This window comes from Trichogramma pretiosum, unplaced genomic scaffold (assembly GCF_000599845.2).
Source record: "Trichogramma pretiosum strain Unisexual culture from Peru unplaced genomic scaffold, Tpre_2.0 scaffold70, whole genome shotgun sequence".
In the NCBI taxonomy this organism is placed as follows: Eukaryota; Metazoa; Arthropoda; class Insecta; order Hymenoptera; family Trichogrammatidae; genus Trichogramma; species Trichogramma pretiosum.
The window spans coordinates 729,296-756,531 of NW_019641132.1; the positions used below are offsets into that span (position 1 = coordinate 729,296).

The 27,236-nt window shown below is 40.1% G+C and overlaps 3 protein-coding genes across 7 annotated transcripts; 2 read left to right on the forward strand and 1 right to left on the reverse strand.

The window, feature by feature from the left end:
- The first annotated feature begins 553 nt into the window (after positions 1-553).
- Positions 554-2,015, forward strand: LOC106658361 (60S ribosomal protein L13-like). Its single transcript, XM_014380271.2, has 4 exons — positions 554-664; positions 1,057-1,205; positions 1,295-1,544; positions 1,701-2,015. The coding sequence occupies exons 2-4, from the start codon at positions 1,063-1,065 to the stop codon at positions 1,959-1,961; spliced, it is 654 nt and encodes a 217-aa protein (XP_014235757.2). The 5' UTR covers positions 554-664; positions 1,057-1,062; the 3' UTR covers positions 1,962-2,015.
- An 867-nt stretch (positions 2,016-2,882) lies between these two features.
- LOC106658363 (60S ribosomal protein L13-like) lies at positions 2,883-4,178 on the forward strand. Its single transcript, XM_014380273.2, has 4 exons — positions 2,883-2,971; positions 3,219-3,367; positions 3,457-3,706; positions 3,863-4,178. The coding sequence occupies exons 2-4, from the start codon at positions 3,225-3,227 to the stop codon at positions 4,121-4,123; spliced, it is 654 nt and encodes a 217-aa protein (XP_014235759.1). The 5' UTR covers positions 2,883-2,971; positions 3,219-3,224; the 3' UTR covers positions 4,124-4,178.
- Positions 4,179-6,742: 2,564 nt separating this feature from the next.
- LOC106658442 lies at positions 6,743-26,727 on the reverse strand. 5 transcript variants are annotated; one of them, XM_014380421.2, is made up of 9 exons: positions 26,541-26,727; positions 20,979-21,560; positions 17,332-17,994; positions 16,794-17,080; positions 13,497-16,710; positions 11,541-11,680; positions 10,953-11,454; positions 8,998-9,684; positions 6,743-8,911 (listed from the first exon to the last, which is right to left on the reverse strand). In XM_014380421.2, the coding sequence occupies exons 2-9, from the start codon at positions 21,241-21,243 to the stop codon at positions 8,028-8,030; spliced, it is 6,642 nt and encodes a 2,213-aa protein (XP_014235907.2). In that variant the 5' UTR covers positions 21,244-21,560; positions 26,541-26,727; the 3' UTR covers positions 6,743-8,027. The 5 variants fall into 5 exon arrangements, with proteins under 5 accessions (XP_014235907.2, XP_023313874.1, XP_014235908.2 ...); XM_023458106.1 differs by lacking the exon at positions 26,541-26,727 and adding an exon at positions 24,207-24,478; XM_014380422.2 differs by lacking the exon at positions 26,541-26,727 and adding an exon at positions 24,207-24,477 and having other exon boundaries at positions 17,347-17,994.
- Between the last annotated feature and the right edge of the window lie 509 nt (positions 26,728-27,236).

Below are 27,236 nucleotides of genomic sequence, written 5' to 3' on the forward strand. Positions count from 1 at the left end.
TTTTTTCTTGTATGCAATTCTTTGATTAAATTCAACAATTTAGAAAATTTTCAATCAAGACTTATTTTGGTGAGCGACGCGATTCTGATTTTTGATACGATCGTTTCAAAATATTAAAATAACTTACGCATGATCCTACCGTGGGTGAATTTTCCAACATAAATGTTGATTCCATTATATTTTTGACATTATAGCAATTTAAAAAACTAAATATAACACCTAAATTCAGTGAAATTGATTCATTATCTTATAGTATTCGAAAAATGTTCCCTCTAATTATGTTGATATTAACTCGTTCATTTACACGTTGTCATGAAACAAAAAAGTTCTCTCCTCACATTTTTTAGGGATTTTGAAAATACAAAAGAATTCTTACTAAAATTATCTGAACATCCGTTCTCGGAAAATTATCAATTTTTACTCAATGACGTCCTGATAATTTTTCAAAAAAAAAGTGTGATACTTTCTAAATTATTAATTTAAAAAAAACGTCCAAGTTCGAGAAATCGTCTCGTTCAAATTTTTAGCGCCATTGACTTGCCATGTGCTTGTGCAGTGTGAACGTAACGCGCACGGTTACTATACAGCGTAGAGTCTAACCTACTCGTACTCGCCGACGCCGAAGAAGTCTTTCTTTTCAGATCGTACCTTCGTAGATTAACACGTAAGCCCGATTTCATTAATAATATCAATGAAATTTGTTAACATCGCAAACATTTACAAAATGTAACAAACTCTAATTATTGTTGGACAAGTGAAATTATGTCCAACGGTAATATTTATAAATCAAAATGATGAAATATATGATTTTTGGGCATGACTAATACGTGCGTTTCAATAGGTTATCGTAAAAACATGTGTTTCGTATAAAATCAGTGATTGAGTGCAAATAATTAATTGAAATTTCACTTAAAGATGTTAGTACTGTGAGACTAACTAGTTACGCCAGTGTATTTGTTTGATTTCAATGTTAATGAATTAACTATAATAACTAATATGTTGTATCTTAGTCTTCAATTAATTAATTGAGATTTTTCTATTCTTTTATTGCAATAGTCCACGATGGGCAAAGGAAATAATATGGTGCCCAATGGGCATTTCCATAAGGACTGGCAGCGGTATGTCCGCACCTGGTTCAACCAGCCCATGCGAAAAATCCGCAGAAGGACCAATCGCATCAAGAAAGCACGCTCTGTTGCCCCAAGGTAAGTTATCAGTTATTTTGTATTCCAAACTTCTTCCAATTATGTGTTTTTGGCATTCATGATACTAATCATATAAACTACTCTTGCAGGCCAGTTCAGGCTTTCAGACCATCAGTACACTGCCCAACCCAGCGTTACCACAAGAAGGTCAGGGAAGGTAGAGGATTCACCCTCGCTGAACTTAAAGCTAGTGGGCTCAACAAACGCTATGCCCAGACCATTGGCATCGCTGTCGATCCCCGCAGAAGGAACAAGTCAATTGAAAGCCTTCAACGAAATGTCCAAAGGCTAAAGGAATATAAGACAAGACTTATTTTGTTCCCTCTGAATCCCAAAAAGGTATGTTGCAAAAGTCTCTTCTTTGTTTTTAATTAAACTTTGAATTAACATCTAAAAATACAAAATATTTTAATCTATTTGTCATGTGGTTATACATGTTTATGAAAGTAATTGCCAAGGGATATTTTCTAAAACCAACAATTTCATGTTTTTCAGATCAAGAAGGGAGAGACTGAACAGTCACAAGCTGTAACTCAAATTAAGGGCAAAGTGATGCCAGAGGGTATTAAGGCTCCATCCGCCAAATCAATGGCCCGAGTCATCACTGAAGATGAAAAGAAATTCAATGCTTATGTTGCATTGAGAGTTGCCAGAGCTGACGCTCGTCTTGTTGGCATTAGAGCAAAACGTGTCAAGGATGCATCTGAAAATCCAGATGATGTTACTAAAGTCAAAGACAAAAAATCAAAAAAATAAGTTCATTGACATTGTAATATATTTATCTAATAAATTACGTTTTTGAACACCTGATGCATAATTGATTATTTTTATTTTATAGAAAAACATGAAATTTAAAAATTAATGAGAATTTTTTACAGTACAAGTTACACTGGCAGTCAAGCTTTGTCCCAAATTTAAACATCATTTACTACATTGATGGAAACTTGTGAATTCAAATTTTGATTCTTTTCATCTTTTAACAATTGCTATAGTTAACACTTATCTTGTTGCTTTTTACATAACGATTTGAGCAGAATTTGTGTTTTATAACTCAATCTGTCTTGTTTAGTCACAGCAAAAGCTTTTGATGATACGCCTATTGCTGCATGCTCATTTGAGACTTCATCTGTAATCATGTAAGCTATTCCATAATTATTATATGTTCCAGATAAACACGGAGTAAGCATTAGCTGAAGAACGAAAAGTTGAATCTCAAGTTTATGGACAATTGTCATGGAACAAGGCCTATAAGTATCATCTACAAGATCAAACAAAGTTACAAAGTTGTAAAGGAATCTTTATGGAAAATTAATTTATAACTTATCCCGACGAAAAATTTAATATTCAATGAAAATTTGTATGAACTTAATGTAACTATTTCTTGCTATTTTACGGTGATTTTTATAATGTCATCAGGGTTTCCAAGACATCCTATGGTCACTTCGACCATATACCTACCAAGCCACTGTTACAATGAAAGTCAGAAAATCAGTTGATAATCAATAATTTGATTATTTCAAAATGTTTTAATAATTTTCTCTTCGAAAGCATCGGATTACAAGTCCGCTCAAAAGTGGCCTAGGGTCGTGTTATTTAAATCGAACCTACTGGTCGCGCGTCTTTGACATGCCATGTGCTTGTGCGAATTGCACGCCGCGAGGCTGACAAGTTTCTATATACATGATACATCGTGGTAGTAGCGAAGCCCACAGAGATCCTAACCTCTGTCGTCCTTATTTACTTCTGGTCCGGGTAAAATCTAGCAGGTAAGCTTGACTTGATTATTTATGTCAAAAATAAAATTTGTAAACAAAACACATATTTACTATGGGTAACTTAAATTCTCATTAGCATATGTTAGCAGTGTAAAACTAACTAGTTACTGAAGTGTATTTGTTTTCTATTTCTTTACTTGATTTCGATATTGATGAAGTAACTGCAAAAAATAACGTTGCATCTTCATTTAAAAAAATTTAATTCGGATTTTTTATTTTATCGTTGATTTTCCAACAGCTCATCATGGGCAAAGGAAATAATATGGTGCCCAATGGGCATTTCCATAAGGACTGGCAGCGGTACGTCCGCACCTGGTTCAACCAGCCTATGCGAAAAATCCGCAGAAGAACCAATCGCATCAAGAAAGCCCGCTCTGTTGCCCCAAGGTAAGTTATCAGTTATTTTGCATTCCAAACTTCTTCCAATTATGTGTTTTTGGCATTCATGATTCTAATCATATAAACTACTCTTGCAGGCCAGTTCAGGCTTTCAGACCATCAGTACACTGCCCAACCCAGCGTTACCACAAGAAGGTCAGGGAAGGTAGAGGATTCACCCTCGCTGAACTTAAAGCTAGTGGGCTCAACAAACGCTATGCCCAGACCATTGGCATCGCTGTCGATCCCCGCAGAAGGAACAAGTCAATTGAAAGCCTTCAACGAAATGTCCAAAGGCTAAAGGAATATAAGACAAGACTTATTTTGTTCCCTCTGAATCCCAAAAAGGTATGTTGCAAAAGTCTCTTCTTTGTTTTTAATTAAACTTTGAATTAACATCTAAAAATACAAAATATTTTAATCTATTTGTCATGTGGTTATTCATGTTTATGAAAGTAATTGCCAAGGGATATTTTCTAAAACCAACAATTTCATGTTTTTCAGATCAAGAAGGGAGAGACTGAACAGTCACAAGCTGTAACTCAAATTAAGGGCAAAGTGATGCCAGAGGGTATTAAGGCTCCATCCGCCAAATCAATGGCCCGAGTTATCACTGAAGATGAAAAGAAATTCAATGCTTATGTTGCATTGAGAGTTGCCAGAGCCGACGCTCGTCTTGTTGGCATCAGAGCAAAACGCGTCAAAGACGCATCCGAAAATCCAGATGATGTTACCAAAGTGAAGGACAAAAAATCAAAAAAATAAGTTCATTGACATCATATTAAATTTATTGAATAAATAAAACTTTTTGTTAATTTAATGTGTAATTTATTATTTTTATAAAAAAGAACATATGTATATTATTATCTTTACTTCTTTTACGTAAATTCTTTGAAAATTGAAAATGAATGGAAATTTTTTACAATATTAGTTACATTGGCAGTGCAAGCTTTATCCCATATGTAAACGTCATTTAGTACATTGTTGGAACCTTGTGATTTTAAATTTTGATTCTTCATTATTTTTACAATTTTTGGGGTCAATACTTGACCTACTATATTTTATGTTAAGACTTGAGTAACTTTTCTACTTCAGTAGTAAATTTGAATTATCAACCAAATGAATTGGCATTTAAAAAACAACTTTCATTGGTCGCAATGAGAAACTTGGAACAATAGGTTGCAAATAATGAGTCATTTTCATGTATATGATTGCAAATATTTTTTGAATAAATTATTATTCAATTTTTTAAGCAAAACACAAGAATTGAAGTACAGAGTTATTTCTTACATTGTATTTTCTGTTATAATAAGTTTCATGAAATTGTACAGCAACATTACTTGTGTATTTTCAACGAACAGTATTATATCAATGTATTTATATATCATTATCATGATAATTAATGTGTGATGGATGTATTCATAAAGTGTGTACTGCATAATGTGATTTACATGTAAACATTTCATATGCTCACAACTTTCATTCATCTAGATTTATGTATCATGTTTGTGAAATACACAAAAGTACCACTTGTGTTAGATTCATTTGTATTATTTATACTTTTTTTGTTTTCAAAAGCATAATTTTTAGACCTATTTAGTTTACGTTACTTGTACAATTGCATTTCTTTCATTTCTCAAATTTTTCAATATCTTTGAAAATACTTGATCAATATAACAAAAAAGTTTATCGTGATTCTTTTTCGATCTTTGCAAAGTGGTAAAGTTTACGTTCGACAGAATTTACTTTATGATTTGATCTTCGGGTACTATTCACGGTCGTTGCACTTGTCAAAATCGGCATGCGACATGTTGAGCAAAAAACATAATTGGTGCTCGATTCGAATACAAATTTGCGTTCGATTGTGATATCGGTTTACGTAGAAAAAATGGCCGCCACAGAATAAGGCACACAATTGATGCAATGCGCACTTTAATACAATATATACTATATTATTATTACCATTATAATGGTTTCAATATCTACAACTTTTTTCGTTTGCATTATCATTTTCACCTTTTGAGTACTCTTATCTAATAAAATTTTCCGTATAATAATTTAAGTGCCCTGAAGCTACAATCTTTTAATTTTAATTCAACTTATTCTGAAAATCGGCAAACAAAAAAGACATAACATACAAATGACAAGTGAATGAAAATTCATTATAAAATTTCAAAATAAATTATTGTATTGCTGTATTCGGCAGCACCTGAAATTGAGGTATTGTTATAATATAATTTGATAATAAGTGTATAAATATGTATTTACATAATACACGCGATAGAGAAAAAGATGCTTAATCTAATTCACTAAAATGCACACGTCACAATGTTGTTCTGTACCTTTCTACCTTACAACATGATATCTAGTTTGTTTATTGTGCGACCTTATTAGTGGTTAAACCGTGAATGATGTATAGTCATGTCATTTAAAAACTTTACGATACATTTGAATTATGACTTGCTTATAAACTCTGCTTTCGATCGATCGTTAAAAAAATGCAAACAACGCCCTACAATATTATAATTTTATTTCTGTTTTATCTTTTGACGAGAATGCACGAAATAGTTACACTTTATCTTTTATTTATACAGCTGTATTTTGTAATTTTCTTTTTTCATTTCAATCAGTCATGCCCTCACAAACAATAATCCAACTATTTGACAGGAAAATCAGCACTTTCAATTTGTAATATTTACACATGTCAATTTTATTCATTTTACAGCAAACGCGCCCCCAGTCTGTTGCTAAAAACATCTATAATTCCATTAATCACCATTGACACTTGTTTTTATCATTTAAAATTTTCAACTTTTTATATCTTATTAATTACTATTCATAATCATCAATTACGCACATGTTTATTAGAATATTCTTCTAAAAATTCTAATATTCTTTCAAGCTCTCTTCAACTACAATTCATCTCATTGCAATATTGTTTTTTCTAAGTTTATCACGATTCATTCTAATGGATGCATATTTATTTTATGCTTTTTAGAATTTCTTTTATCGATTGAGATGGGTTAAAACAAAATTATTATATCTTCTACGTATTTTTCCATCATTTCAAAAATATGTATGATAGCAATAGCAATAATATTAATATAACAATAATAATAACGATAATGAAATATTAATAATTAATATAATAATAACGATAATGTTATTTAAAAAGAAGAAGTACAATATATAAAAAGCAGAAAGACATGTACTCAATCATGCCATATTTGTAAATAAATTTATAATGTAAAACGATAAAAAGCAACATAATAAAGGAATTTACCATCTATAGAATCGAATTTCTCTCTGAAAAAATTAATCTAAATGTGCTTAATATGTTTTTTTATATTTTTTGGAAAAGCACACAAAATCGTTGATTTTTTTTGTTTTTTTCTTTGTATCTTTTTTTTCATTTGAAAAAACGACAATGAAAAATGTACTTCTTTCAAACAAGAAGATCTGAGAAATCTCGCGTAATAAGGTTGTATAAAATATGTTTTAATTACATAGGCGACGTGAGTTCTAGCCTCACCTCACACTTTCTATATTCGAATCATTCGATAACAAGAACGATATATAACAATTATAACAATATCCTGTCTCATGCTCAACCACTTTGGTATCAGTTTTCGTCAGCCTTCGTCGGACTAGCTTCTAACTCTTAGTTTCATTTCATTATTATAAATGGAAAATGAAAAAAAAGTATCGAGAGCATATTATGCACGGAGGCTCAACGCAATAAAGAATTACAATAATTATACATTTGCGAACTTGGATTTTTGCAACTAGCAGTTTTAACAAAGTGTATTTATGAGTCGTACTCAATGTTACTTAATCAATTAAAATGGGATAATCACATTTGAGATGAAAAAAATACACCCTTCAATCAATCGTGGAATAATATTCACGTAATCTTTGTTAAGTTGTCAAATTAACTGTTTTGCTATAAATTTTTGAAATGAACGAAATTCTTACGGTTAAAAATGACTTTATCTACGATTAATATATCTAATAATAATAATTAGGAACCCTGACAGGTATTTTTTAACTGTCTTTGAAAAGCTACATACATATGAAACTCTGGAAATCACGTGTCTCGCAAACTTTATAAGAGAGAAAAAAACGATATTATTACAAGACCCTACGGTAACTTATTAAAATATTTTTTACTAGTGCATACCTGTATTACACTGATGCATATCGAAATAGTTGTTTTTTTTTGTACGTAACTTATGAGTGAAGACGTGAGAGAATGCTTTGTTATGTTATTTACAAATGCAAAGCTTTACATTGGAACACAATTAATTTTTCCCCATCAATTTCCGTTACCGCGTTTTAATTTTATGTACAAAAATCTGTTTAATCGACGTTATTCAATATAATTCCATCATTCAACCATCATACTCTCAATTATCAATTAGGGCAACTATAAACTCGCGCTATCTATTCATTTCCTTGTACATTATTTTGTGTAAAAAATTTGTTTATATTTCAGTTAAAAATTTGTAAAAATGCTTGTCAGTTGTGAACTTAAATATCGAACAGTCAATAAAGGAAATGAAAAGCAGCGCTAGTTTATAGAACCCTCGATATCATTTCCTACACACTCCGCGGTATAGAATCTCCGTGGGAGGACGGCCGTGTTGATAAAATCAACTTCACTTATGTGTCATTGTATAGAGCAACAAACAGCTTTACAAGGTATAGGATCATCTTGAGGAGAAACACTGGTCTTGTAAAAAGGTGCGGTTATTATCGGTGGATCGACTAGGTTTGGTAGAGGCTTTCCACCCGTGTAGCAGCTTTCATAGACCTCATAGGCTTCGTCGAGCGGTAGATTCGGGTAGCTATCGTTGATACTAGTCGGCGTTTCTTCTTCTACAACAACATTGTGCACCATAATTTTTCCCAAAGGGTTAATGCTTATCTCATCAGAGTTCGTAACACGAACTGATGTAGGCGCGGCATAATCTTCGAGGCTGCTTTCCAAACTCGAGTCATCGTGTAATCGGTAAAAAACGTTAACGTGGTTCTCAGCTGAATCCCTCAACGTTGCATCTTCATTAGCAGCTTGACAGGGTTTCTTTTCGATAGGTTCAACTATCTCAGCTTCCCAACACTCGAGCACGTCGGGCTCGTCGATGCTGCCGAGGGAGCGATTATCAACTTCTGAATCGTTGGACGCACTATAACTGCTACTGTTGTTGCTACTTTTTCCAATTTTTCTGCGCTCTTGGGAGACAAGAAGCAGTTCACCTTGCATTGAAACGATAATTTCGCCTTTCTCAAAAGTCTTCACTTGTTCATCGTCTACTGCACGTGCATTACTGCATACATTTTCTTGAAAATTGTTTGATTTAGTATGCAAATCACTTAATTTTTGTCCAGACTCTTGACCTCTTCGTTTTAACTTTATCCGAGAGTTTTTGGCAACCCTCATACTCACATCTCTATCTTTGGCGGTGAAATTGCAAGTTCTATCGATTTCATTTTTTGGCGAAAAATTCCCAAAATGATCTTCTTTTTCTTTGATTCGACTGCATTGTTTTGAGGCTGCAAGAAAACATAAAATTATCATTAGTAATTTAAGCTATAAGTTTAATTTTGTACTCAAAATTATAAACAAAAAATTCACTCACAAATATTAGTTGCAGATTTGTCAATGTTCTTATGGCTTGCAACACCCTTCAACAGCAAAAATGCGTTTGGTTTTCTCTTTTGCTTGTTAACTTTTTTTCCATTCGAAATAGAGTTGCCATTTGAAGCTTTTTCTCTTTCGCGTACAGTGTCGTTGAATCTTGCAAATCGTCCGCAATCTATTTTAGTCTCGAAACCATACTGGTCTGCGCTACTATAAGATAGTGCAAGCATAGGGTTGCCTTTCAAGTTTTTTGACGGTTTGTCACTTGTCGGCCAGCTGTGAGCTGCTATTTTCACATCCTTTATTTCGTCATCGTCATCCGATTCGTCGCTGCCATTTTCGCGGTCGTCGTTGTCGTCGTCATCGTCACTAGCCGAGTCAGAGGATGTTATGAATAATCTCGGCGAACTGGCTCTTTTCAGCCATTCGTTCACAGCTTCGCTTATTTGTTTATCAGCTGCATAATTCAACTTTGATGGTTGACTATCGACACCGGAATCTTCGTCGGTTGTTACAGTAGCAATAGACGGTGGCACTTCGATTGTTGTCTTCTTAGTCACAATTTCTGTCAATAAATTAGTCGAAGTCGAAGTCGTACTGGCCACTGTAGTGGCCATCGTAGTCGTTGTGCTCTCATGACAAAAATTCTCAGAAGTAATTTTGTTTGTCCACGAAAGACTGATATCTAATTAAAATTCAAGAATTTCGCAACTCAATGTTTTATATGCATACTGTAAAAATTAGTAACGAGCAGTGATGTTAGTTATGGGTCATGCAGACGACTGATGATACTATGATTCGTTTTATATATGCACAGTAACAATTTTTATCAAAACATGTGTTTTTCAATTCGAATTGATGAAATTTTTCTGAAATGTTTTGCGAGAATCACGCATTGCGATTCTTTTATTGAACCTTGTATTTTTTCCATGCAATGAATTAATCAAACGATCGGTTTATGTGTATGCCTTATGAGAATCAGTCCGAATTGATTACACATTAAAATCATAAATTTCTCCAAAGATCATTTTAATTAAATATTTTCTATTTAAAATTTTTACAGTTATTTACAGTTTGATTAGTTACATAACAACGTATTTTCACATCCAGTATTTGCGCTGATTATTCTTGCAAATGTGCATATAACTTCTCTCATGAATATGCAACAATACTGATATCGCTAAGTATAGCATGTCTATTCCTTATTAAACATTACGTTCAAGCAAAGCTAAAATTTGATCAAGCATGGATCATACTTATTTGCACTCATTTATACATATGGTAATTACAAATATTTGCAATTAATAATAGTAGTTGCCTTTTTTACATAAAATACGATATGTTTGATTACGTATTTAAACCGTGTTATTTTGTAGATACGTTGGCAGCATGTATCTATTAGCGTGTAAAAATTATTTTATTCTAAAAAAAGCCGGAAGCCTGTCAAAAACCACTCATGGTTCTTGGTCTGGTCCATCGTTAAACAGTCGCTACACGAAAAATCGTGAATTATACTATGACGATGACACATTCGACACTATATCACACAACTATTCTTATTAGTACATGAGTAAATAATTTGTATTCGTTTTACTGGGTAAAAAGTAGCAACAAACATTCCAGACCGTTTGGTCACTGGTGTGAAATTGAGGTTTTGCTCATTTTTTAAATTTCAAGTCGTTAAATTGTTTGAATAGTGTCGTTATACGGGAGTTTTTCATGACATTGCAGGTCAGCATTCTCTAAAAAAGCACTCGTCATTACAATCAAGGATGAATGAGTGACATTGTGTACAGTAGCAACTTTCAACACAGTCAATCGGTTGTAGAAGTGGTATCATTTAACTAAAAAAAAATTTTTTAAATGTGAAAAAATGTTTGATGAGAAAGAGCCCACTTATAATCAAAAACTGTTACTGCACGCAAAATGCAACTAAATTTTGTGATGACCCACCGAAATCTTTGTCGTTTTGAGGACTAACGTATACTGACGTCGAATCGAGATTTGAAGATACGTTCAAATTATCTACCGCCGAAGAGACGTCTTCACTGTTTTCTTTTTCATCAACGACAGAATCTTGGTCTTCCAGCGTAATATCACCATTAGTCAAAGGAACTGTTTTCGAAATTTCAGCGTCTTTTTTATCAGCAATGCCGTCTTTTTGACTTTCTACCGAACAATTCAGTCTTAAATTTTCGTTGTCAGCTTCGCTATTGTGATTGCTGTAACGATTATCTTTTGGAGGCATCGAGTCCATGTGATCTTCAGCACCGTTCGTCATCGAAGCTGGTTGGAATTCTTCAGTGGCAGGATTCAAGACTGATTTTGAAATCCAATTCTTCTCCTCTGTAACCGGTGTGCTTGATAATGTGAATTCAGCACAGTCTGGGTTCAAGGAACTTTTTGATTTCGGCTCGATCGATTCCGAGTGCTTTTGTTGGGAAACTGAAGATCTCTGAAAAAAAATGAAGATAAGACCGTAAAAATTTTATATTAAAACATAATATAAGTCATTAATAGATGATAAACGTTGCTACTAACTTCGTGTTTTTTCTGTTTTTCTTCGTGGAACTTTGCCTCTTCGGGGCTCACAATGGGTACAGCTCGAGCTCCACTATTTTTTGACCTGACTTGATGCATGGCGCTGTAACTGAGCGTATGCCCATTTGGAATGGTCCCGCCTTTGGTAATGCGAAAGAGAAGAAATAAAACTTGATGTTAATTTATTGCTATCAAAAATTGATAAATGATGGTATTTTCTGTACACGACCGCGTACAAGTATTGATAGATATTTATATGAGATGCATAGCAACGATGAAATTCATCTTATAAATCAATAGCAGGAAATGAAATAATGAATGAAAAATGTCACTTGAAATATTTGGCACGCGGCACAGGGAACAATGAAGAACGAGCTAGAGAGGAAGAGACAAAAAAATAGAAGTGAAGAAACGACGACAGCGAGCACCAGTGAACGAAAGTAGTTGCAGTAGTGCGCGAGAAATAGAGTTAGACGGTAGCGTTGGCGGATGCACCAGCAACGGTCCAGAGAGACACAAAAAGAGAATATCTAAAAAGCGGCGAGAGATAATTGTATATGCGTGAAAATGGGGGTAAACGAAAGTTACTGCGAGATCGGTGCACGTTTCGTGCACAAACACAAACGGATTCATGAGAAAATCATCGAGCTTATTAGGAGCAGGAGAGCCGCAGTTGCAAAAAAAATTGAATAATTAATGTCGATGCGCGCGTGCAACCAAGTGTGTCGCTCATGTTCGCTCTGTTGGCGACCGATCGGCTGCGAGTTTCTTTTCTTCGCTCTTTTATTTTTAATGTCTTTATTTAGATCAACTCAGAGTGGCTTCGGCTGCCAAACTGAGAGCGCAGCTTTTACTGTTACTTGTCCTTGTTAGAAGCATCTACTCTTTGGTCAAAATAGTCGCGACACACGATTACTTGCTTTGTGAGTAAAGTGTAATTATGTACATACGAATACATGTATGTGATTCAAATGTTCTAAAGCAACTTATGAGAATTAAATGAAGCTTTTTTTTATAGCACGTTAACCTCAACTTTAACTTTGCTGATAGTTTTAAGCTTTCATGCTATAAAAACATGTACGCAACTTATGCGAATATTCTTTTTTAGAAAAACGAAGGACTGCAGCAGTAGGCGAAGACAAGTTCCTTTCATTTCACTAAAAAAAGATATTTTCACCAGTTGTGTAATTTACTATTACGCAAGAATTGATTTATGAACGATATTTGTAAAATTTAAGAACACTGTAATTCAAGCTGATTTTTACAGATACAGAACATTCAGATGCCGGTTGTATTATTCCAAAAGTGTTTGAACCTATAATCCCGACTTACAAGCGAGATTTCGACTTTGGTGTCAACGTGCATTGTAAAAAAAAATACAAAAAACAACAAGAGTCGACGAGAGTAACGAAATCTCACTACGCGTACCATTTACCGGTTTACCTGGCAAGTGGTAGTGGTAGAGCGGTTATGATACAGCAATGCACTGGACGATGTACAGGGCAACAGCTTTCATGAATCTGAGTACGTCCTGAACTCTTGTCGACTGGGCGACATCCGATCGACACTGCTCTCGATTAAAATTATAAAAAAAACAGATACGACTCAAGCTAATGTTCTTTTACAAAACGAAAACTTAAAGAATTGAATTTTGCGCGCACTTACAGAGAGCTCGGTAACTCTGCCCTAAAAAGAACTGAACGCGCAACCAAAATAGACAAGGAAATTTTTCAGTACTCTTGCGGACAGTTCCAAGCTCTCTTCTAGTGTGCTTTTTGTTAGTCTCATTGATTCGACTTTTATGGACGGAAACTAAAAAAAAAATCGATGCCTTGAATTTTCGAGACAGAAGTGGTAAGAGCATAAAGAAAACAAAACACGAACAAACATAACTAGTAATTGAACAAAAAATACACGGGTATAACGATTGTAAAATTCAAAGCGGAGAATACTAACCAGTGCCAGTTACCATGCTTCCAGGATAAACGTACGGGCTATTAAGTACTTGAGGTACAAAGGCCTGAGCTCGGCTCATTGGATACGTCACTACGCCATCAACATAGCTCGATCCAACAGGAAACTCTGCAACAGCTTGCACTGAGTATTCAGTTGAACTGTTATTTATTGGATATTGCTGCATGGTTGTATATTCTGGAGCATAGCTGACTGGAATTCCTTGATAGCTACTTGTAGCTGTAACAGTTGGTGGTACATAAGCTACTGGTCGATATTCTTCAGATGCAATGTAATTTATTCTGTCTTGATGATATGTAGCTGATGGTGCATAAACTGTCGGTTCTTGGTATTGAGGATTGCCATACGTTCCGTAAGAGTTTTGTGACAGGTAAACTTGTGTCGGTACAACATATTCCGGCATTTCATTTTCAGGGTATGCAACGGACTCAACACTTGGTACTGCTTCTGCGTATGCAGCAGTTTCAACACTTGGTATTGTTTCTGCGTATACAACAGATTCAGTGCAAGGTATCGAATCTGCGTATACAACAGATTCAACGCATGGTGCTGCTTCTGAATATACAACGGTTTCAGCACAAGGTACTGCTTCGGTGTATGTAACAGGTTCAGCATCAGGAGCTGTTTCTGGTTGATTTGAAATGAGTTCGGCGCACTCTGTTTTTGGTTGAGCTAACGTATTTTGGTCACAATCCGTCACTTCTGCAAGGTTATCAGCAGCGGCTTGTATACTCTCATCGGCTGGTATTTGACAGTGAGACTGTTCGACGTAACGTTGCTCTGCACTAGATTCTGAGTCACATTTATCAACAGTCAGTTCTGTTTCAAGCGAAGTATTAGGTTCACAAATCACTTGATCGTCCACAGAGTAATGTTCAGCAGACCTGTATTCTTCACTATGCTGAAAATCAGTTTCGTTTGGATGATACACAGCTTCAGCATACTCTCCTTCGGCATTATATTGAGAATCATTGTGATAACCATTTACAATAATGTGATTCTCAGAAGTTACATTGAATTCAGAAGGATAAGAGTGGACAGGAACGCTGCACTCTTCTCTTGGAACTGCATAAGTAGGGTCTACATACTCTTCGGATTGAACGATGTAAGGAGTATCTGTTGTATAATTAGTAAGAGAAATGTAACCATTTTCGTGAGTCTGAGAAACATCGACATTTTCTACTGTGACTTGTTGATAATGCTCATAAGTCGATTGTTCTTGTTCGTATTGAGCTGGATCGACGCACGATAAATTTCCTTGATCGTAGATAGCATTTTCATAATTCAATTGTTGCGATTCATACTGATTCGATTCTGCGAAATGCGACTGCTCTGTCGAATAACTTTCTTCTACCACGAGATTCTCAGAATTAGCTACATAATGCGTTCCTGCATATTCCGGATTTTCTATGGAGCATTGAACACTTGCTTGCATTACTGGTTCTCCCGCATAATAGCTAGCGTTTGGTTGATAAAGATCATTTGTTGGATAAACCGCGTTTTCAACAGAATACGGAGCTACTTCTGCATAATTATTTTCATGGGTTGGATAGCATTCAACTGCAGCATTAGCTTCAGATGAGTAGTAATAATTAGCAGCTTCAGGCTCGGGCTTTTCTGCACTAGAGCTTTGAGTTGATTCAACCAAATTTTTAGGTGGTAGAGCAATACTTTTATTCGGAATATATTCTGCAGCTTCTGGATTATAACGTTTATTTTTATCCGCTGACAAACATTTCTCTGATTTCGAAATTTCTTGTTCTTTGACCTTTGAGCTTACTTCAGAAGAGCTTTCCGTCCCTTTCAACTCGGTATCTGATACTTCTGAAACCTTTACTGCGTTATTTTCTATTAAAGTGGGCGCTTTCAAAGATAAAGGCTCGATGGTACTATTTACATCAACAGCATCAGTTACCAAAGAATCTTTCTCTGCAACTTGTTCGGATACATTTTGACTTTGCTCGGCACATGACGCATAGGATGCTGGTGGTACATTTTCGACTGAAGTGGATACACATATAGATTCAACGTGATTTGACGAAGACCGGCGAGAGTCTTGTTTTGTTGAATTAATTTCTATTAGTATACCCCTGCCTTTAGCTCGTTTAATAAATTCATCAGCATCACTGGGATCAATAACTGCGTTATTATCTACTGAGGTGCTTGCAGAAGAATCTTTACTTTGATTTTCTAAATTGTCTTCACTCTGTGCGTCACGATCCGAGTTGGCATTGGAAAATGAATTTTTAATTCTAGAAAATTCAAGCGCATTTGGATTCAACGCAGTCACCCGAGAGTTGTTCTTACTTTCGGATTTCGATAAAGAACCCGATTTGAATTCAGGAGCTTCTGGATTCAATAAAGTAGGTAGCGTCATAGAAGCTTCAGTCGTAACAACAGTTGTATCTACCACTGTTGATTGCCGATCGATGCACTGCTGTTGTATGGGAATGGAAATGGTTTCAGTCGTGGATTCAGATTTTTGTTTACACTTATCTGATTGAACGATTTTTTCTGCTACATCGACTGACTCTGGTTCACAATCCGTCATATCGACAACTTGTTTGTTCAATGCATCATTGAGCGATTCCAAGAATGAACTGGATACATCACCAAACGTTAGCGTTACCGCAGGAGTACTTTTTCCGTTGATTTCATGGGTTTTGATAGGCTTAGCGACATTTTTGACTTTGGTTTGTTCGGTCTGTTCTACCGCGCGAATCGGAGAACTCGGAGGCTCCAAAAGCTCGGACTCGTCGCTTTGCTTGTGCGCAACCGAAGCGTTCACTGCATCTCGATCGACGACGTGCTCGGGAGATTTTTGCGGAGCTGCCTCGTCGGTCTCGACTCGAGGAGGCACCTCGAGCTCCGGAGAATTTCGCGACTCCGTGGACATCGACTCCTCCTGCCGTTCATTTTGACACTCTTGAGACTTTTCCAGGTCCATTTGTTGCGTTATATGCATTTTTTCGAGAGGCTCTTGCAAATCCTCGATCCTCGTGTGCACGTCCGACTTGTCGAGATCGGCAGCGCTGACCTCGTCGCTCACGCTGCTCGGGCTGAGCGGTGCCGAGCAGGCCGGGCTCGTCGAGCCGGTCGACGCGTTCGGAGAGTTCATCGGCATAACCGAGCCATTGTACTGACTATCATTTTGTGCGTTCATTTGCGGTGCCGTAGAATAATTTACATCGTGCATCTGTAAAACAAAATCATCGTGTTTTTTTTTTGCGAAAATTCGAAGGAAAAGAGAGGGAGAGAAAAATTGGCCGAGAAACTCACTGGATACTGATACAGCGGAGTCTGTCCCACGGACACGTAATTAGGATGCCAGTCGAAGGGCGGTATATGCAGCGAGGGTGGCAGCGAACACACAGCTGCCATAACGGGAGGCGGATGCATGTGCGTAGTCACCGGTCCAATGATCATGGGATACACCATCATGCCGGCTCCCGAGTCGCACACGTACTGTGGCGTATGGTAGATGTGATTCGCGCCTCCATCGTCCGTAATCATGCCCGCCGCCGTCACGAAACCATCGAGATGATCCTCGGCCTCTTCGCTTCCATCTGTCAACACAAACAATACCAAAGTTAGTTTGTGGTTCAATTTCGAGGAAAGGGTCAATCAATTTTCATGCGGTTCGGCAAACAATTTTAATGCGAAGCTTTGTGCAATAGCGTTAGAGTGATTGCGAGAAAGTAAGTGCATCCAAGTAGAGGAAGCCAAGGAAAGCAGGTTGACGTGCAAGGTAGAGGGTAATTTCAACGATAAAAAGGGTATAGAAAAGCGAGAAAGAAGCGTCGTTTACAGCAGCTACCTAAATTCTTACAACCTGCGGTGGAGTGCGAGGCGGAGTGGCTCTCGGTCGTGGACGGCGTAGCGCTCATACTGGCCAGTCCGCTGTTCCAGGGGGCAGCGCCGCTGCTGCTGCTTCGCGAGTGGTGCTGCTGGTGCTGATTGTGGTGATGGCGATGGTGTTGCTGCTGCTGCTGCTGATGGTGCTGCGACAGGTAGCCCTTCTTGAAGAGCATGTCCTGTCGGGGCGTCGACACCCTCGTGTACTCGCTCTCGTCGAAGGCGCTGGGCGAGCCGCCCTCCTGCGTGCCATTGCCTCCTTGCGATGCCAGGCCGGCGCCGTCTTCGTCGCGGGCTCGTTTGCGGGCCGCGCGTTGAGCGCCGCCCCCGGAGCCGTTGCCGCTGTGGCCGTTGGCTCGGTGGTTGCCGACATTGTTGTGGCTGTTGTTGTGGTTGTTGTTGTTGTTGTGGTGGCTCGAGGCCTTGTTCAGCCAGGGTGGACTCGGGCCGCCCGCGGCGTTCTGGTAGCCGTTGTTGCTGCGCGACGTCGCCGATCCTTGTCGGGCCGCGTGATCCTTGCCATTGACCTCGTGCTGCTGCTGCTGCTGCTCGCGCCTGTGATACTGCTTAACTTTGGTTGCGTACGAGTTGGCATTCTCCTCGTCGTCCTCCTCGCCGGGCGAAGCTGCAAAAGCGAATACGATACGGGTGAGCTTAAAACTAGAGCCCCTATGACGCACCATTCATGGCGCGCGCGCTGGACGTCGACCTCTGCTCTCGTATAATAAATAAAAAAAAGCTGCTGCTACCGCTGCACACACCAACGGAAATAGACGCGCGGCGTCGTTTTTCTAGCAACGGCGCCAGTGACAGTTCTAGCAGCAGCAGCATCAGCAGCAGCGCTGGCAGAATTTGAAGAGCAAAGAACGACGAGGCACGCACACAGTCTCCCTTCTGCATACACAGCCACGACGAGCGAGCTTTTATATCATACATAATGAACGAGATTTTTCAGTTTGACATCGTCCACGCGCGATTATGACCTCGTTCGTTATACACTACTACGCGAGTCGACGAGAGATGCTCTTTGTGCGTTCTTTATTCGCGCGCGAAATGCTGCTACCCTCGGCAAACGACGCGAACGATTTTTTTTTTTTCACCTTTTTCTTTTTTGCTTCTTTTAATTTTACCTGCCGAGATGCTCGCTCTATTTTGTTATCTTTGACGCGTGTGCGTATACCTACGAGCTTACAGCGTTTCGACTAATTTATTATTGCTCGACGCGATAAGCAGCAGCGAATATGAGTTTTCAATCGGGTCTCTCCGTATAGGCAAACATTGGTCTTATATTCGTGCAACAGACGGTGCGCGTGTGTGTGCACTACGTCAAGGCGCTTCGCATGTGCGTTTATCGTTTCACTGTATATATATGCACAATATATACGCAAACGCGCCAACAACACGCTTCACACGATCGACCGATTGCGGATCGGTCGTAAAATGAAAAGAGAAAAAAAAGGGTATCGCTCACGTATACCGATTGCTTTTCGAGAACAAGGAGTCACACGCGCGCGTGCACAAGCTATAAAGCTGGCTGACTGGCTGTGCAACGCGTCGAAGCGCTAAATATAATGCATGTGGCCATATCAAAAGTGAATAATATAATGAGCGAGCGAGCGCGCGCGTCTGCGTGCCCGATGCGTGCAGCGTGCGTTGTGTAACGAGCTTCGCTAAAATCGGAAACATCAAGGGCTACTGCTACTCAGAGCTGCTACTCCGTAACGCGTATTTCAAGAGCATCGATTCTCTTTTTTTTTTGCATTCTCTCTCTCTCTCTCGTCATCACCTGCATCATATACACTTGTTTATTGCAATGAAAAGGCAACATTTTTCACGATTTACATAAGCAGTCGCTCGTTGCTCGCGCGCGCGTCGTTGCGCCATTATGCGTCACAATTTTTATCGCTCGAAACGGGAATGTAATATCGAGAAATGTCACTTATACCGGCGTGCATGCAAGCTTATATATACGTGTCTGCGAGTGTGAGTGCGTGTGACATATTCTAGGCAGCGTGCAGATATTAAGTTTGCGACAGGCTCTCGCGCGAGCAGTGGACGGAAAAAGATGTCTGGGCCAACGGAAAGCCGAAGAGAGAGAGAGAGAGATCTGCGAGAAAAAAAGGAGCAGCAGGAGCGGGAGCCGACTGCAAAACCGCTGCTGCGGCGCAGAGAGACACGAGGTATATAGGCGATTTCTTTGGGGTATAAAAATTTTCGAAAGAGCAGCGGCCAGCAGCAGCACACGGCTCGTCGATCGAGTGGATTGCATTAGAAGCCGAGCGATGCGCTCGTACTGCACATCCAAAACAAATGGTCCGATGGGGCTATTATTAGCTGGGCGAGTACTTGGCCGAGACCGCGCGCGCGCGAGCGAGCTTTCTCAACTCCGAGCCACACGAATATTCCATGAGCTGCTCCTCTTTCGAGAGGGAGAGAGAGAGGACAAGAGGGGGAGGAATACTTAATGCCCCATCGATCCATATAAACGACTTTATAAGTTGTCGCGGGCGAAAGAAAACGTTGTGTCTCGAAGCTCGGCTGGCTTCTCTTTCTCTCTCTCTCTCTCTCTAGACTTTGCAGCCTACGAGGGGATTAAAAGGCATCGTGCAAGAAAATTGACGACACACATCTGCGCGTAGAGTAGGCACCTTTGAACGTCTAGCCTAGTAGCCACCCCTGGTCAGTCGATGGATAAAAACAACAACAACCGCATCTCGATGGCATTTGCCGCACGCGTTTACGTAAAAAGAGAGAGAAATAAAAATCAACGCGTATGTGCAACTTTGAGACTCATAATTAACAATCTTATGTAAGTAAAAGCGTTAGCCTATACACATACGTATACATTAGTCTCCGTTCGAATCGAGCATAATAATATTACCGCCGTCGTCTTGGCTCGCAGAGACGTTTGCGATTGATAAGTGCTGCAGTCGTGTATCAATGCAGGCGCGTGTATGCGTGAGCGCGTACGGCCGATATGCCGGCCTCTGTATACACACGCTACATATGATTCTCTTGAACAAAGCTCGAGACTGCGAATCTAGCGTGGGAGGGGCTCTGCCTATGAGACAGCCAATACAACTCTATCGTTGTTATTGCAGCCCCTTCCACACTCGATTCACCACGCAGCTCGTGACAAAATGATTCTCTATCTATATGTAACGTGTATAATATAGTGTACAACGCACACAGACAACGGGCCATGTTTATAATGTACATTATACGCGCGCGTCTGTGTGTATGCGCGCAGTGAGACACGAGTTGTCGTCGTAGCAGTTGCCGTCACCGCTGCTTTACTGCCATTCTCCATTGACTATTATACAAGCCGGCTGAGTGCGACTTCGTGTAGAGCCGTGTGTGCTGCTGCTATATACTACCACTATATACACTGCTGCTCTCGTACCAATTTCGATCGCGCGAGCCGAGCATCCCGTTCCTGCCTCTGCATAGTGCTTTACTTATTTACGCGCACGTGCACACGACGTCCGAGGGAAGAAGCTTCGACGAGCAATTTCTTTTTTCCTGCTTTCGTACGTAATAATCGCTTAAATAAACAAACAAACAAAAAACAAAAAAAAAATCATCGAACGACGATGATGTGATACCCACTTTGAACGACTTTCGAGCTCCTACACTGAGAGCAGACGTATGTGATAACGTTATTGATAGCGTAGGGCGCAGGCACGAGGATATACGGGCAAAAAGTCGGCTGATGTTGCGGCGGCGGCGGCGGCGCTTGATAACGTGGTGGATACAGCTGTTGGTGAGGGTGCACATACTCATCGTGACCGATTCGCCGATTCGAAAATTTGAGCTCAACGGGACTCGGGGGTGTGTCGTAACCGGACTCGCTACTGCCTCTTTCGGAATACATTTTCACACCTCTTTGTTTTTGTTTGTTGTTGTTGTTGTTGTTTTTAAAGAATTTTCCGTGTACGATGTGTAGGAATGTGTCGTTTTGTGCGAGCGACTTTTTGAGTGTCAAGCGGTGACGAGGAACAGGTTCAAAGTTTCATGCGTGCTAGTGGCGTGCAAACGGAGTAGGAAATCGACCAAAGGATTTTTTTCTCTCATGCGATGAAGTCCTCTCCCAAGTCGATGAGCTTCTTTTTCTCTCTCGTTTTAATTTCGTTTCATGCTTTACTTTGTCACAATGGCTCGCTTTTCATCGTCAAATGATGTGCTCTGATGCTGCGTAAAAACAAAAGGATAAAAAAGTGTCAAAATAAAAAAATCATAAGTAAGAAAACAAAATCAAACAATAAAAAGTATTAGAAGTTAGAGTCGGTCATGAAGTTAAAAATGAAATATTCTGAATGTATACGCAAACGTTTTAAAAATGAACGAATGATAAAGAGTTAACGAGCTCGTGAATATGGAGTAATGTTGAACCGAAAAAAGACGACAACGCTTGAATCAGATCGGTAAGATGCAATGAACACTGACCTTTGAATTAAAACTGATCCATCCATTCAATGATCATTCGTATGAATTTAAATAATTCACTATATTGAATAAGATAAGAGCCAACACAAACACACGCACACACACACGAGAGACGAAGATTATTCTTTTTTTTCTTTGGTGGTATGCTCATTGAAACGACAAGCTCAAAACAAACAAACTTACGAGAATAAAACAAGAGTCGAAACTTTTCCAGCACCAAAAAAAAAGAAATGAAAAAAGGCGTGCGGATGGAAATTCTTTGATGAAACACGACCGCTCGAAGCTGTGTGTCGACCAAGCGTACGTGTATCGCATAATGTGCAAGAGTAAATGTGGCCAAGAGTGTAGTCGCGAGCTTTTCTCACAACCGGTACAATTATGCAATCGCGAGAGTATACATGTATATATATGCGCTCGTGTATTCATATACGCATGAAAGAAGGTCTACGATCTGCGTAACGCGCGAACCGCACGTGCGCTTTTCGACGGCAGCGGCGTAAAATTAGCGGCCGAGAAATCGATCGAACGAAACAATGCAACTCTTTCAAAATCTCGTTGTTTGTGAACTTATCAAACGTATTATGATATTTTGGGCTCTATCTGTCACATAATCTTGTACTTATACTTATGCTTACACTATTAATAATAAGCAAACAATGGTAATAACAACAATGACTTTAATCTTATACATAATCAGTGAAAAATCCATGCGTTGGCTATAATTAGTTCTGCAAATAAAAATCAGCTATGCTAATGACAGCACTATTTATACAATACAAGCAATATGCAAAAGCGTCACATTTTAACATTTATGAAGTCAAAGACTGGAAAAGACTATTCGTGCACTACTTTATCAATAATGTAATCATGCAGATATAGATGGAAAATAAGAATCATAAAAGTATATGAAAATTCAGACTGTAAAAAAAGTCATTAAAAGTGTGCTTATATCGTACCCACATTTATGTGTAGTTTTCATGCAAGTATGCGCGCGACTGTGTGTATCCGAGTGCGTCAGTGTGCGTCGAGTATTATTATTGCGTCAGTGTAGAATTGTACATGTTTACAATATTATGTAATTCGCATACACGATTTCGAAAATATTCAAACGATACTCTCCGCTACCAGCTGGAGATGCTCCTTGAAAAATTATCCAAAAAGAGATAAGTTAATTGCGCGCTCATACATTATCGATATGCTGTGCTCGCTTATAATCGCTCGCAAGGAGAAAACAATACACAGGCCGATCGATATATATACGCCGATACAAGTGAGAGCGACAAAAATACGTTGGAGCATAGATTTGCCGAGTTTTATATACCGAGAGATCGAGGGTTGTCATTAATTCCGCGGTGCGGCTTTCTAAAGAATTTCCGAACGCGTATAACACGGCTCGACAATTTCTCCTTGAGCGACGTTGCCACCGATCCCGCGACGTATAGAAGAAGCAAAAAAATCATTTTTTTTTTTTGCGCTGCAACGCGAACGCGAGCGGTTTATAAGTATAAGCGTGTATTATAAGCGTGAGCACGGAGTAAAAGGAAAGAGAGAGAAAAAAAACTGCACACGGCGACGACGGCGGCGGTTGCGCCGCCTCGATGCACTTGACTATCGCATTACGCCGCGAAGAGAGAGAGATTCGAACTCGAACACGTGGGTAATAATGGATTGGATATACACACGCGCGTGTGTGTATAATATGGTGTCTGCGAAGCGGCGTTTACGAAGATCCGTCCTCGTAGCAGAGATATACGATGCTCGCGCAAAATTCCAAATAATAATAAAAGGTCCGACTCAGCTAAGCGCGGCTGTATAACTTCAGTAGCGGTGTCTGGCCGAATTCGTGCCTCATCATCATCGTCGTCGTCATCGTCGTCGCTGAAATATCAGCCGTGCGCGTGCCATACATTTGCGACGAGAGAGTGAGGTTATATCAGGAGCTGCGCTTTTCGGAGTCAATTTTCTGTAAAATTGCTTCTTTCGGAAGCGTTCCTATACTACCTAGATACATAGTATGCGCGAAACTTGTTTGCATTGGAATTCGACAAATGAGCGAGCGAACTCCGTTAGAAAATTGACACGTCGAGAAAACATACGTTTTTTTGTTTTGGCTTTTTTGTTTTATTTTGCGAGCCGTGACCGTAGACGTCATATCGACTCCGAAAAAGCACGTCAGAAAATGTGGAGAGAAATGTTCACCGGTTTGAACGATGAAAAATTGTTACTCCGTTATGAGCGATGGCACAAGACGAGTCGTAAAGATGTATTATTTTTCACAAAAACTTTGGACACTTGTTTACAATGGTGATCGACGGGACAGGCTATTATCGCGAAAACACCAGTTCACTCGCACACTCACACGCAAATCGATAAAGTTGAACAGTTACTTACGCGCGACAATGTGTCTTTAGCGCGTTGCGTTGTCGAAATTATCCGGCGAATATTTAATTCAATACTCGTTCGCTCTTATTCAATCGATTAAAATTTTCAAGTCACAAAGTCGTAAAAAAGGCATTTAAAATATTACGCGCAGTTTTGCTGCTTCCATAAACTCATACACGGTTTGCATGTATGACACTTTTAAAATACTTTTAATAAGTATATATGTTATACAGTGATCGACCGGCTCGGGCTACAGTCTTTCGACAACTGGTTATTGCTCTCTCGTATACATACATGCACGCCGGGACTCGCTCGATCAAAAGCCCGTGTGTTCTCTCGAACGCGTCGACCTTCGGGCCAGTGCGATGTACATAATAAATATACAAACACATGCGCGAGTATGACTTTTCGATGGCGAGAGCGTCGTGTAAGGTACTTGTAATCTCGCTCGCGAATCTATATCGAGAATGCGTAAAAGTACACTCTAAGAAATATACTTTTTTTCGGCTTCGAGCCTGTTTCGCTAGAGAAGGGCACGAACGATTATCGAATCGAATCCGCGATTAATTTCGCGCCCACATCTCCCGTATAAAAGTTAGATAGAATACCATAATCTCCGCTCGATCGCGACAATTCGTCGCTGTCAAATATATAACGCGAACGCCTGTGGTATTACCTACGATACCGCGAGGATACAGGACGCATCGTTTAGTTTTCGGAGTTTCGTAAACTCGACTTTGACACATCTCTCACGCCGAAGCATTCACAATGAGAGCAGCGTTAAAAGGCCCCGAAAGAGAAGCCAAAAATTCGTGCCGCTGCAGTCGCACACGCTCGCTCGTAATGTACAGATATATTCAGTGTGCAGTGGCAGAGGGAATTGCGAAAAGGGGCGACGTCGCTCTCTCTCTCTTTCCATCCAGCGCTGCGATTTCCGGCGTGGCTTGCAGCAGCAGCAGTAGTAGTAAGCAGCAACGGCAGCCGAGCAGCGCTTGAATATGTACGCTCATTTCTTACTACTTGCATACTAAACAAAAGAGCGCGACGACGGCCGCTTATATGCTATACTGCTGCGGCTATCGTGGGCATTGCCACGCTTGTATGCACTCGGGCAGGCCACCGCACTGCACTGCACAGCAGAAAGCAGAAAGAAGGAGGGTTATGAAACACGCGTTGCCTTTTTTTACAACTGCTGCTGCTGCTGCTGCTGCATCTTCTTTTTCTTCTTCTTCTTCTCTCTGAACTGGCCTCTTGCGTAACACCGGCGTATACGTCGACGAAGAAGACTAATTATAAAAGCGGTCAGAAGCAGCAGCCGGTCCTATACAAGCAACGCGATAGGGAGAGAGAGTGAAATAAAAGAGGAGCAAAAAGAAAGGATGCGACGACACGTGACGATGGCCGCCGCTGCCATGGATTCGCCGCGTGCTGCTGCACACGAGCTGCCAAATGCCAAACGAAGTTGACTGCACAGCAGCAGCGAAGCGAACTGCTGCTGCTGCACCGGCCTCGGGGCAGCGTTGAACTTGCAGCTTGCACGTAGACCGAGCGCTATGCTACTGCTTATACTGCTACTGCTGCGGCTGCTGTTGTTACGTCACTCGCTCGACGACGACAAGAGAGAGAGAGAGAGAAGCGAGTTACGTGAAACGACGACGACGAGAAGCGCAATGCACATAGCTCGAACCGCAAGCGGAGAGAAAGATAATGCACGATAGAGAGAAAATCAGCCTAGGCTTTTGCGCGAATCATTCCGTGCGTGCGGCCCTTTAATGCTCGTCCGTCCGTCCGATACGTCTGATGGAGCCATTGAGAGCGCGACGCATACGTACATCTGTCACTTGCTCCTATCTGTGTGTGTGTGTGTCTGTATGTATGTGCTGTCTCTGTATATAGCTGCGCGTTTAGCTGGGTACTTCAGTGTAGGCGTACTCGGTTGTGCGCGTGTGTTCGTACCGTGTACATGTGAAAGAAAGAGAGACGAACCAGTTGTGCATATATACAGATAGATGGAGAAAAAAAGTGCACGGGCACACACGGACGGGCGAGCGAGCGCGCGCGCGCACATTCTGCTAATATACGCGTGTGTGCGCGATGCAACGAGCAAAAAGTCGATCACGAACGGATAGATAGTAGTATAAGCTCGGTGCAATTTTGTTATTTTCCCTTGATATTCACCCGCTCGAGTCGTGCGTGTGCGGTGCATATCGCCTAAGCAGCATAGAGAGAGAGAGTAGTTAGTCGAGTATTATTATTATATACCCTTACACCCACATACATAGAAATAAACACCGATACGAGGCGGGGGGTTGCTGCTGCTGGTGTTACTACTGTAATACTCACTGCCGATGCTGAGGGTCCTCCAGCGTGTCTTGCGCTTGGCGCCCTTCTTGCCCATCGTCCTCCGCGCTTCAGTGGCGGCGCCTCGTCTCGCAGCACTCCGGACTTTGTCGTAGTAGCAGCCACTTTGGCCGTCCTAGCGATGCCACTCGTCGTCGTGATGAAAAAAAACGAAAAAAAAAAAAAAACAACAACCGCGCACGCACTGCCGCTGCTGCTGTTGCCTACCTACTAGCTCTATTACTACCACTACCGACGACGACGACGGCTAGAGCTTCTCTATTCCGCTGCCTGCTTATATCTCGCTAATATAACTAGTAGCGATCGCTGTCCTTCGTTCCGTCTTCGTTGTTCGATTCGCAACTCGTCGTCGCTCGCGTACATCTATCTATCTATATATAACGCACGTAGTATGCATGTGTGTATGCATGCGTGCGGGAGCTTATGAATGCAGCAGCAGCGCAAAATTATGCAGGTGTTATGTCTCTATGCTGCTGCTGCTGCTCATTCTGCAATCGTTTGCCAATGTATATGAGTATAAGTCTCGCGAGTAGTACCACACCTAACCTCGTTTTTTTCGTCTGCAAAATCGAGCCTCGAGCCCTGCGAGAGGGCAGAGCGAAGCAGCGGAGTACAGACACAGAGACAGCGCGTATATGTATATAACGGAGAGAGCTGCGATAAGGTTTGCCGCACCAA